The sequence below is a fragment of the Abramis brama genome (genome assembly GCF_963993115.1).
Source record: "Abramis brama genome assembly, chromosome: 23".
NCBI lineage: Eukaryota > Metazoa > Chordata > Actinopteri > Cypriniformes > Leuciscidae > Abramis > Abramis brama.
Genome location: NC_139985.1, coordinates 16,411,100 through 16,423,777, shown reverse-complemented (window position 1 = coordinate 16,423,777; position 12,678 = coordinate 16,411,100). Strand labels below are relative to the sequence as shown.

At 37.4% G+C, this 12,678-nt stretch overlaps 2 protein-coding genes across 2 annotated transcripts in view; one reads left to right on the top strand and one right to left on the bottom strand.

Moving 5' to 3' along the window:
• slc25a26 (solute carrier family 25 member 26) overlaps positions 1-10,208 on the top strand; it is a 54,028-nt gene extending 43,820 nt beyond the window's left edge. Inside the window, exons 9-10 of the mRNA XM_084101837.1 lie at positions 2,179-2,252; positions 9,327-10,208. Coding sequence (XP_083957963.1) covers positions 2,179-2,252; positions 9,327-9,423 — 171 coding nt within the window. The 3' untranslated portion in view covers positions 9,424-10,208. The remainder of the gene's footprint in view (positions 1-2,178; positions 2,253-9,326) is intronic.
• Positions 10,209-10,210: 2 nt separating this feature from the next.
• Positions 10,211-12,678, bottom strand: part of lrig1 (leucine-rich repeats and immunoglobulin-like domains 1) — a 37,985-nt gene continuing 35,517 nt past the window's right edge. Inside the window, exon 18 of the mRNA XM_084101834.1 lies at positions 10,211-12,475. Within this exon, the coding sequence (XP_083957960.1) occupies positions 12,288-12,475 (188 nt within the window). The 3' untranslated portion in view covers positions 10,211-12,287. The remainder of the gene's footprint in view (positions 12,476-12,678) is intronic.

Here is a 12,678-nt window from a genome sequence, read left to right as displayed (position 1 = left end):
AACCCTAACTGTAACTCTATAGTAAGTACATGTAGTTAATTAATATTACTCAGTACTTAGAGTGAGTACAATGTAACTACGTCACCTTAAAATAAAGTGTAACCTACTTTTTAACACAAAGTTTAAAACTAATGTAGTACCTACTAGACTAGTATGCGATTTCTGATGCAGTTTTAGACTATTGTGCCCTTAGCAACATGCCAACGATAAACAATGTAGAAATCAGTTGAGAACCAATTGCTGCTTATTTTGTTCCTAATCTGTCACCTATGAGGTTCCATGGTTAGTCAGCTGTCTATGTAGATCACCAGGTTTTAGAACAGAGCTACAGTGATGACCCAACAGTAGAGCCATGTTTAGCATTTGACTCATTAATGTGGGAACATATCATTAAACCAAGATTTTAAAAAAAAATGGAAAGATGCAATGAATTGTGAAGATACGTATAGACACGTACATAGTCTTTGCAACGAAGGGAACCACACTCGGATAACCAATTAATTGTCATAACATCACAACTCTTATCACAATAGTATCAACATAGTACAGTAGTAGCATAGTATTCTGCAACTTGGCCCATCCTCTGGTGGTCAAGAGAAAGACACATGATGAATCAAAGTTCATCACAGGTAGCTTTTCCACAACCTGAGCTAAATATTAATATAAGAATGTGCACAATGTAATACATAAATACAAAACACCATCATGGTAACTCATGACACTAAAATAATGCAATAAACATGAATCTAACAACATAAGATATAACATAAAACCCTAATATACATGACTGATAAAACTAAGAAGAGAAAGTTCCAAAGAAAAAACATTAAATATGAGGTGTCACACAGAGATGTCTGGGAATGTCAATTTACAGTTTTTCACTGTGTATTACAAGATGGTTTGTGCTTCTTAATTTCCAAAAACTACATTTAACCGTACTTTGCTGTAAAATTTCATGAAATGTAAGGTTAGATCTTTTAAAGTTTTTCACCGTCTAATGTATAGTAAAGGAACTTATCATTAACCAATTAACAGGTTTTTACCGTAGTATTTTTGAAGTCTTTTACTGTTAAAACTTTGATCATTTTTAGTTTACTCACCCTCATGTTGTTCCAAACCTGTATGACTGACTGATCTTCTGTGGACCATGAAGAAGATATTTTGAAGAATATTGGAAACCAAACAACATTTGACCCTATTGACTTCATATGTAAGGACGAAAAAAAAAAAAAGAACATTTCTCAAAATATCTTCTCTTGTGTTCCACAGAGGAAAGAAAATACATATTCATTTTGGAGTGAACTGTCCCTTTACAAATACAACCGTGTGGACTAAGCCATAAGAGGTTGTTTACATATAAAATCTTAAGGGTACGGTAGCACAAACGTTTAATTCTAATGGTCAGAGAGAGGATGGGAATGGTCAAGAAAAACTACATTTATACTTGACAAACATTATAAATGGAGTTGATTTTGCATTTGAATAAACTGTTGGCTCCTTGAAGAAGTAAAGCACCTGACTCACGCCAATGGCTGACAAAGTGATGTGTCATGCATGCTTCAGGTCACTTCAGGTTGCCTTGTGTTTGCCCAAATCTCTCTCTCTCTCTCTCTCTCTCTCTCTCTCTCTCTCTCTCTCTCTCTCTCTCTCTCTCTCTCTCTTTTTCTCTTTTTTTTGGTCCATTTGACCAATCGAAGAAATTGAGACCTCATGTTCAGGCAGGTCTGCTGTACTGTGTGTGTTTTGGCCTACAGACACTCCAGGCGGTTTTCCAAGCCCTGTGGGGAACTGCAGTGTACGGGGCTGCTCAATGTACAGTCAACTCAACAACTTAAACTCTGAAATATGAAAAACTAACCCAGTCTAAATATAGAGCCTTTGAAATTAGCCTCAGAAAGTGGTGTGCCAGTGTAAAACACACAGTTGTTACGTTAACTCTCCTTCACGGTTCACTGATATAGATGGCTGTTTTGAATATGGTGCTGTGGGTTTGCAGAAGAGGGACTATAAATATAGAATGAGCAGAAAGGAGAGCTGTTGAACAGGTGGAGACGGTAGAGTATACCAGGAACAGAGCAGAATCGAAAGGAAGACAAAACACAGTGTGTGTTTACATGTTTGACAGGAAGCTTGAAGACGGATCATCCATCATTACTGTGTTTTGTCTCTTTTCGTCAGGCTGGGACGAGCACAGCCAGTGGAAATATCCCAGTGGTTTTGTACGAGGTGTGGAGGAGCCGAGGAATAGCTGGGTGAGCGTCCTGATACTGCATTCCTCAGTCAACATGTTTTTTTTCCCAAATACATTATAAGCCCCTTTTAAGAAACATACAACCACACTTCTTTTCCAAAATTACAAAAAATACATTTAGCTATTTTGAAACTTGTATTCATCAAAGAATCAAGTTTTTTTTTTTTTTTTTTTTTTTTTTGCACAGCTTCCACAAATATATATTAATCAGCACAACTGATTTCAGCATTGATATTATTAAGAAATGTTTCTTGAGCAGCAAATCAGCATATTATAATGATTTCTGAATTATCATGTGACACTGAAGACTGAGAATGATTCTGAAAATTCAGTATTGCACATAAGAGACTTCTTTCAAAATTCTTACTGACCCTTAAAATCTTTATTGTTAAATAATTTTGTATTTGATTACACAATTTGCATTGCTTCGTGGGACTGTTGTTCATTCATAAGTATTTTTTTTTCCTGGTTTGTGCTTCAAATATTTTATTTCCAATAACTCTTCATTGAATATTTTTTTTCTTTTCTTAATGAAATTGGATGACAAAAACTAAAATGTCTGTGGAAAAAGTGGACAATCATTATTGTTCCTTGCACAGATGCCCATTAAGTGATCATGTGAATCTCTCTCTTCATAATAATATTCTTTCCTTTCTCCAACTAAAACTTTTCTTTAATTTCTTCAGTTGATGATTAACTTTTTTTAGGCAGTACACACAATAGACTCTACGACTTCAAGGAATTCCTAAAATCCCTTCCCAGATTACAATATTTAAAACTCTTAAGTTTTAAAAAAACCCAGAGAAGGCAAAGGGGCTCGGCTATGCTTGCATAAAGGGCAACAACTCTGGCAGTTTCACTACTGCATGCCTTGTACAAATTGCCTGGCTTTAAAGCTGTAATTACTGTAATGGCTCCAATTGCAGACTAGTGAAGCCAGAAAGTGCTTCCATGTGTGTCAGACTCAGAGCTCTGCGGAGAGCTTCTAACCACACCAACCAAAACATCGACAATCAATGCAACCATGCGCTTGTGAGCTAGCTTTCCTCCAAGCTTTGAAGTGTTGCTACCCCAACCCAGACTACAGCCGCGTACAGGTAGACCAGGGTGATGCAGCAGCCCACTGAGAGAGTATGAGCTCATTGCAACATTGCTAGCATTAATGAACCTTCAGTTGCCGTGAAATCAATTGGAGCTTTGGTTAGATATAGTGTAAGTTGCCTCCTTTAGAGTGTAAAGGTGATGATACACAGGGCAACTTTTTGAGCAATGTTGCTGGGCAATCTTGCCGAGTGATTGTTGCTTGGGCACTTTCCCATTGAAAATGGGCAATAAATTTCTATCTGGATAATTTAGATCAGTCGTGGGCCCTGTATCTCATCTGGTTGCCCGTTGACGGCAACATTGCCCAGCAACATTGCTCAAAAAGTTGCCCTGTGTATCATCACCTTTACAGTGATGTAAGACCTGTCTCTGATCAGAAATCTACTTTAGTAAGCTTCTGGTAAGCATGCAGTGTTTATAGAGCCATTAAAAGGGGTGTTATTAGACCCGTACACCGCTGACTGACTGGAGATCAGGGCTAGGCGAGGTGATTTCGTCACAATGAGCTCATCTTAATTTCCTTTTGTAGCAGAATGGGATGGTTTGTGGTTTGATTGCAAGATAATGGAAAATAAAATCGTGGACATTCTACAATCTGCGTAATTTGAGTTTGAATGTATTCTTTTTTTTTTTAAATGTATTAACATTTTTTGGGGGAATGTATCACAATCTACCTTGTAACCAATCACAGAAATGATGTGATCATCATCGAGTGGATCTCTGAGCTGGAGTGAGTGAGTGGAGGCGGGGCTAATTAGCATATTCAAAGAACCGCAGATACTAAATGAGGCAAGGGTGTAGAGTTACAGTCAAGATATTTTAAGGCACGAAAAACTTTTTTTCAAGGAAATATTTTTTAAATATGTCATTTTGGTGATTTTAAGACATTAAGAATAGTCAGTTATATTAATAATAACACTGAATATCGCACAATAACTGCTTAACTACATTTTACTGCCGACGCCGATGCCATTCTCTATGACATTGCAGTGGTCAGGTGGTATAAGGTCGAACTCTCAGAAAAATGTCTAAAAGTGTGAACAAAATCTTACAGTAATTCGGACATGGAGTGGATGCACCTTTCTACTAAATTGGTTGCTTTGTATGTTTTTATGCTATTTATCAGAACATCTGTATTTTTACTCCACTCTCATCGTATAAGCAACACTCAGTGTTTCTCTAGTCCATACAAAGTTCCTGTGATGCATATTTATGTTTTCCGTTGCCGAAGATAGGGTCAGAACTGACTCAAAGCATGCATGCGGGGTTTCACGTTTCTCTTTTAGCGCATGGTCTGAAATGCCAACCCCACGCAGCACAGACAAACTGTCAGAATGCGTCCTTGCTAATTCGTTCCAGGATGAGTGTGTTTGCTCACAGGTCCGCACACACATGCTCACTGTGACATAGCATCTCTCTGTAAAACACATGATCCCAGCAGAAGCATGCTGAAACGTCGAGTTCTGCGAATCACTGGAATAGTCAAGAGATCCCTGACATGCTTGGCACCTTGTACAGCTTTGCAGTTGACAAAATTGATGTATTAGAGGTTACACCACTCGTGACCTTATTTCTAATTTTAGATCCGGCCCACCCCCACTTTCCGACCTCCGTTATCCCCCACAGGTGTCACACTGAAGGACTCGAGGAGGCTGATCCCAAATCAGTCGGTTTGGATGGCTTGACAGGGCATGGATTTGGTATTGTTAGGTGAGGAAGACATGGATTTCATCAACTTTCAAGAAAAACTAAAAAGAAGAAACCGTGAGAAGAGTTGAGCAAGATGAAACGGAACGAGAAAGGAAGCAGAGGGAGCCCAAGCACGAGTGTTGTGGGTGTGCTGGGAACTGGAGGGACGTGTGTGGATGTCATCTGGCCATCAGTCATGCGGAGAGGCCCCCGGGGGCCCGTGCTTATACCAAAAGCAGCTGCGTGGAAAAGAGCCTTAGGAGACTACAGTACTTTCATGGCCTGTCGCATCCTCTAACCTCTCCAACATCAACAACCCCTACACTGCACATTCCTGCTCAAACGCTCCGTAATCCGTCAAAAAACACACTGTCTGCTGAGAAATATCCAATACTTGTGTTATCGAGCATGGCTAATGTTTTATTTTATGCTGCTCTGTGAATTTAATTTAAACTAAAAAGTTACTTCCAAGCTGGTGTTGCTGATGTAGCAGCTATATTTATATATAGATATATATATATATATATATATATATATATATGTATGTATAAATGTATATGTGTATATATGTGTGTGTGTGTGTGTGTGTGTGTACATTATGGGGGCCAAACAGGAAATAATTCTATGTAAATCCGAATATATAGTTAAAACTCTGAATATATAGTTGTAAATCCTGAATATATAAATGTAACCCTGAATATATAGTTATAACTCTGAATATATAAATGTAAATCCTGAATATGTAGTTGTAAATCCTGAATATATAAATGTAACCCTGAATATATAGTTATAACTCTGAATATATAAATGTAAATCCTGAATATATAGTTATAACTCTGAATATATAAATGTAAATCCTGAATATATAGTTATAACTCTGAATATATAAATGTAAATCTGAATATATAAATGTAAATCCCGAATATATAGTTAAAACTCTGAATATATAAATGTAAATCCTGAATATATAGTTATAACTCTGAATATATAAATGTAAATCCTGAATATATAGTTATAACTCTGAATATATAAATGTAGATCTGAATATATAAATGTAAATCCCGAATATATAGTTAAAACTCTGAATATATAGTTGTAAATCCTGAATATATAAATGTAACCCTGAATATATAGTTATAACTCTGAATATATAAATGTAAATCCTGAATATATAGTTATAACTCTGAATATATAAATATAAATTCTGAATATATAGTTATAACTCTGAATATATAAATGTAAATCCTGAATATATAGTTATAACTCAGCATGTGAGCTCCGCTCAATATTCCGCTCTATGCCAATGCGCTCCACTCAATCGCTCACGGCCCAAGCGCTCAAATCCCGCTCCGACATGAAATCTCAGTGTAACGTAGGCTACTGTACTATAGCCTTTGTTGATTATTTTTAAGGCATTGTTGGGGGCATTTACCATTTTGCATAAGTGGCCTCAGCACATTGTTTGTGTGATAATAGGCCATTCTTTAAACTTTATTAGTTTCAGAAAGATTCTCGCGGATACAGAGACAGTTGAAACAAAGGCAGATCTTTATTTTACAAAAGCACAAGGTTTTGGTGTTATTGTGAATGCACAAAAATAAAAGTAGACCCTTTGTAGTTGTCTTACACACTAATCTGTATGGCCAAAAATTTACGGAGTTTCTTCCGCTGTCATTAAAGAAAAATCCATCAGAACGCGCTGGCGCGTTCGTTGTACAGGATTAGAGAAAAGCTTATTTAGTTTCATATTTATGTTTAAATAATATGCTGGGCTGCATTTCCCGAAAACCTTCTTTACGCTATCATTCTTAAGTTATAACTCAGGCTTTACCTTAACATTAATAAGTGTTTCCCGAAACGTTCTTAGTTAAGAATACCTTCTATAAGTCATTAGTTCGTATGGTTGGTCTGGAGTTATAACTATATATTCAGGATTTACATTTATATATTCAGAGTTATAACTATATATTCAGGATTTACATTTATATATTCAGAGTTATAACTATATATTCAGGATTACATTTATATATTCAGAGTTTTAACTATATATTCGGGATTTACATTTATATATTCAGATTTACATTTATATATTCAGAGTTATGCCTTGTTACCACTGTGCAGGCTGGTGGTGGTGGTGGTGTAATGGTGTGGGGGATGTTTTCTTGGCACACTTTAGGCCCCTTAGTGCCAATTGGGCATCGTTTAAATGCCATGGCCTACCTGAGCATTGTTTCTGACCATGTCCATCCCTTTATGACCACCATGTACCCATCCTCTGATGGCTACTTCCAGCAGGATAATGCACCATGTCACAAAGCTCGAATCATTTCAAATTGGTTTCTTGAACATGACAATGAATTCACTGTACTAAAATGGCCCCCACAGTCACCAGATCTCAACCCAATAGAGCATCTTTGGGATGTGGTGGAATGGGAGCTTCGTGCCCTGGATGTGCATCCCACAAATCTCCATCAACTGCAAGATGCTATCCTATCAATATGGGCCAACATTTCTAAAGAATGCTTTCAGCACCTTGTTGAATCAATGCCACGTAGAATTAAGGCAGTTCTGAAGGCGAAAGGGGGTCAAACACAGTATTAGTATGGTGTTCCTAATAATCCTTTAGGTGAGTGTATGTATATATATGTGTGTGTGTATATATGTGTGTGTGTATATATGTGTGTGTGTATATATGTATATGTATATATATGTATGTATATATATGTATATATATGTATATGTGTGTATGTGTATATATATGTGTGTATATATGTGTGTGTATGTATGCACGCGCGCGCATGCACACACACACACACACACACACACACACACACACACACACACACACACACACACACACACACACACACACACACCTAAAGGATTATTAGGAACACCTGTTCAATTTCTCATTGACAACAGCAGAAGACCCCACCGGGTACCACTCATCTCCACTACAAATAGGAAAAAGAGGCTACAATTTGCACAAGCTCACCAAAATTGGACAGTTGAAGACTGGAAAAATGTTGCCTGGTCTGATGAGTCTCGATTTCTGTTGAGACATTCAGATGGTAGAGTCAGAATTTGGCGTAAACAGAATGAGAACATGGATCCATCATGCCTTGTTACCACTGTGCAGGCTGGTGGTGGTGGTGTAATGGTGTGGGGGATGTCTTCTTGGCACACTTTAGGCCCCTTAGTGCCAATTGGGCATCGTTTAAATGCCACGGCCTACCTGAGCATTGTTTCTGACCATGTCCATCCCTTTATGACCACCATGTACCCATCCTCTGATGGCTACTTCCAGCAGGATAATGCACCATGTCACAAAGCTCGAATCATTTCAAATTGGTTTCTTGAACATGACAATGAGTTCACTGTACTAAAATGGCCCCCACAGTCACCAGATCTCAACCCAATAGAGCATCTTTGGGATGTGGTGGAACGGGAGCTTCATACCCTGGATGTGCATCCCACAAATCTCCATCAACTGCAAGATGCTATCCTATCAATATGGGCCAACATGTCTAAAGAATGCTTTCAGCACCTTGTTGAATCAATGCCACGTAGAATTAAGGCAGTTCTGAAGGCGAAAGGGGGTCAAACACAGTATTAGTATGGTGTTCCTAATAATCCTTTAGGTGAGTGTACACATTAACGTTCAACAATTTGGGGTCGGAAAGATTTTATTTGTTTTTTCAATGAGTATTTTTTTGCTCACCACATCTGTATTTATTGGATTTAAAAAAATAAAAAATAAACTACAACCTGTGATGTAAAATATTGTTTCAATTTAAAATGACTGTTTTCTATTTTAATATATTTAAAAATGTTATGTATTCCTATGATGTCAAAGCTGAATTTTCAGCATCATTACTCCAGTCTTCAGTGTCACATGATCCTTCAGAAATCATTCTAATATGCTGATTTGATGCTCAAGAAACATTTATTAGTATCAATGTTGAACATTTATATTTTTGTGGAAACCTAATGTCAAATTATATTTTCAAAACAATTCTTGCAAAAGGTGTTTACAAAGATAAAAGCAGTAATAATTTTCCTTAAATATACATGTAATAACTGTGCTAAACAAACTGTGTATATTTTTTTATAATTTTTGACTAAAGAGAACCGTTCATAAGAGTTATTCATTCAGGAATCAGTTGGCCAACACTATTCACTAATTATTCTGGTTGTGTTCGGGGATCGGGTCATGATTAATCGACATAATTTTGTAATTATTATTTCTAACTCTTGCTTTTATGTTTTGTCATGTCTAAAGGCTGTTTGCCGGCAGCATCCCCAGAGTGACGTTCATCAGCATGGGAGGCTTCATTTTCCTCGGCGCATATGAGAAAGTGCGCTGTACGCTTTTATAAACACCCTCTCCATGGAACAGTGTGGGACGGTTTCCTCAACCCAAACCCTGACTGTACGGCCAGAACCGCAAGACGAGGTCAGAGACCAGCACTGCAGATGAGTGGAGGTTGGTCAAATCTGACTGAGAAGCGCACCCTCTGTCCCAGTTTGAACCGCTGGTCTCGAGTCCACGGCTAGGACACCTGGTGTCTGGATAAAAAGATCACATAACACAGGGGTTTGCATTCCTGCTCATCAGTGCACAACAGATTGAGTTTAACAGCCTGAATTCCACTTATGTTGCACCACAGATCGGGTTCAAACTCAAATGTCATTTTTGCAAACCTATGTGAATCGATTAAAAAAGTTTTTTTTGCAAAAATGAATTGGCTATTTGTATTACAACATGACTGTGCTTCAGTCATGAATGCACTAATTGGTAACAAGTTAAAATACGTTACCAATATTATTCCAGTGGATTATCATTACATGTCGAGTCTAGACTTTGATCCCCAAGCTTAAGCTAGTTGCTCTACCTGCTTCACTATTATTAGCTGAAAAAACACACAAGAGTCGAGCAGAATGCAGAGAAAGACGGATTAGTCCACAGGTGTGAATGTTTGTCTGACCTGTCATGAGGCTTGGGGCACAAGAACTGGCATGTGCTTTCTGTCCAAACACAGAGATTTCTGTGATTTAGCTGTTTTTGGGTTTCTTAAAACAAATGTGAGGGGGGCACTAACTTAACCTATTCATGCAAAGTATTTTCAACCAGTGCATCAAAATAAAGACTCAAACCAGAGGGAGTAAAAGAGCAACATGTGACTTTAATAAACACTTGTCATTTTGACACTTCAACAGTTTTAGCCATGTGGGTGAACAGCTGTGATTAGAGTTCATTGCAATAAATTCATCTGGTATGACCCACACATCCGTAGAGTTAACAGATGTGACCTAGTGAGGTTCTTCACAGAGCTAGATTACACGATTCACCAGTTAGCCACAGTATCAAAGCACTGCTATGGTCAATTTCAACTTTTGGGGGTTAAACTGGCATTTGCTGTAATCCAACTTTACAAAACTTTCCCCTAGTTTAGTAGTAGAGATGTTTCACTATTTGGCCTAAAAACCTTGGCTGTTGACATGAACCAGTTTGGCTCAGGCTAACCAACAAAGTCAATAGCTTAGCATTAGTTGCTTTAGTCCTGAGACTATGAGAGATTAGCTGATGAGGGGTTCACTTATTCCCATTTTTTTTCCCTTTACATGTAGACATTCTGTGTGGTTGAAGGAAGACCCTGAAGGCCAGCACACGTAGCTTGAGTTTTTTTTTTAGGCGCTCTTTCCCTTTCGTGATTTGGCAGCATTCTGCTTTTGTTAGCTAAAAGTCAGTTAGAACAAATCTCTCTAAATGTTAATTGTTGGATAATTTGTTATTTTCCCAAATGTTAAAAAAGGCGGTCAACAAATACATTTAAAAATTGGGTTCAAATACCACAGGTAGGTGAGTGAAGCAGCTTTTGGTGCCATGTACCTCTGATAACGGAAGAGCCTCGATTGCATCAGAATTTCAGGCTATAAAAATGTTCAATTCATGTGTTATAAGAGTCCTCAAAGTGCTTACATTTTCCCTTATGCCAATATTTGCAATTTCTGTACCATAACGGACCTGAAATTTCAATGCCGGGCTTTTCCTTCATCACAGACCAGAACATTCATATATTCTGACAAAGGAATATTCCAGGTTAAACACCAGTTAATGATGACAAATACAATACTTGTCTACAGTATATGTATATTTTCCCTCAAAAATATAAATTAAGACAAACTTAATCTACCATTCAAAAGTTTGGGGTTCGTAATATTTTTAAAATGTTATAAAATATTTAAATATAAGTCTCAGTGCTTACCAAAGCACATAAATACAGTAAAATAGTTAAAAATACAGTAAAAACTGTATTATGAAATTGCAATTTAACTTCTCTTTTAATATATTTTGAAACCTTGATACTTTTTTTTTAAAGATTATATGATGAATAGAGCCTTCAAATGAACAGCATTTAATTGAAATATATTTTTTGTAACATTATAAATGTATTTACGTCACTTTTGATCAGTTTAAAGCATCCTTGCGGAATAAAAGTATTAAAACCATAAGCCTAAAAACAAAAATATTACAGACCCCAAAAACATTTGATCGTTTGTTGTTTTGTCGAAAAAAAGAAAAAAAAAGAAAATCCCTGATATTTCCAGGTTTTCTGACCATGGGAACCCTGTATCTTATTTAACCTAGAATATTCCTTTAATATTCCTTATGATCATTGGGTTATTTAAACTTCAAGTGCATGACAAAATTCCCATTTGTGAAAGGAAAAGTATACAGACATCTCCCAACAAAACATGTGGATTCTTTGATCTTGCAATAAGGCACTGCTTATAAAACTGGGAAAAGCAGGAGAGATCTGTAAAAAAAAAAAGAAAAAAAAAAGAAATAAAATAACCACTCTGATCTCACCATGCAGCGAATAGAGTTAAACACTCTTTTGTAAAAGTTCTAGAATACATACATTCATATATTTATATATGAAAACTCTTATGTACAGCTCAAAGCCCAACGTTATAGCACTCTGTCATACATTTTGCATGCGTCAAATGCAAGCCACATTTCTGAAGTGTGAACAAAGCCTCCCTGAGGAGGATTATATCTATATACATCATTAACGCTCGCATGGGACGCCATCGTCCCACTCAAGCTTCGCCTTCAAACTCCGGACGCCCCTATTCTGCATTCAGATAGACGGGGGCAGCTTTGTCTGTGCCCCTCAGTGTGAGGTAGCAGTTCTCAGTGCAAAACAATAAAAAAAAAAAGAGTGATGGTGCGGTGTTAGTCACTGGCCCGCCCGAAGGATTCACTCTCGCTTAGGGAGGCATCGGGCGTATGAGCGTGTCCGTTGGGTAATAGAGTCTGCGTAAGCTCGGACCCAATGTCACAGTCCCCAGACAGGAGCTTTACTGGCCGATGGTAGGTCTCTTCAAGTGAGGGAGGTGTGTCTGACTGATTCACCAACAGTCCTGAAAGAGGATAAGAGAAATTAGAAAATAAGTGAGGTCAAACACTATTCTAGTTGTGAAAAACAAGAAATATTATCGCTGTATTAAGTGAAGTGAAGTCAATCAAAACTAACGTTAAAAAAATGTGTTTTCGCTAAGTGATAGCAGTAGCAATGATTTATGGGACATGAGTGAGACTTCTTAAATTTATGGCTGTCTAAAAC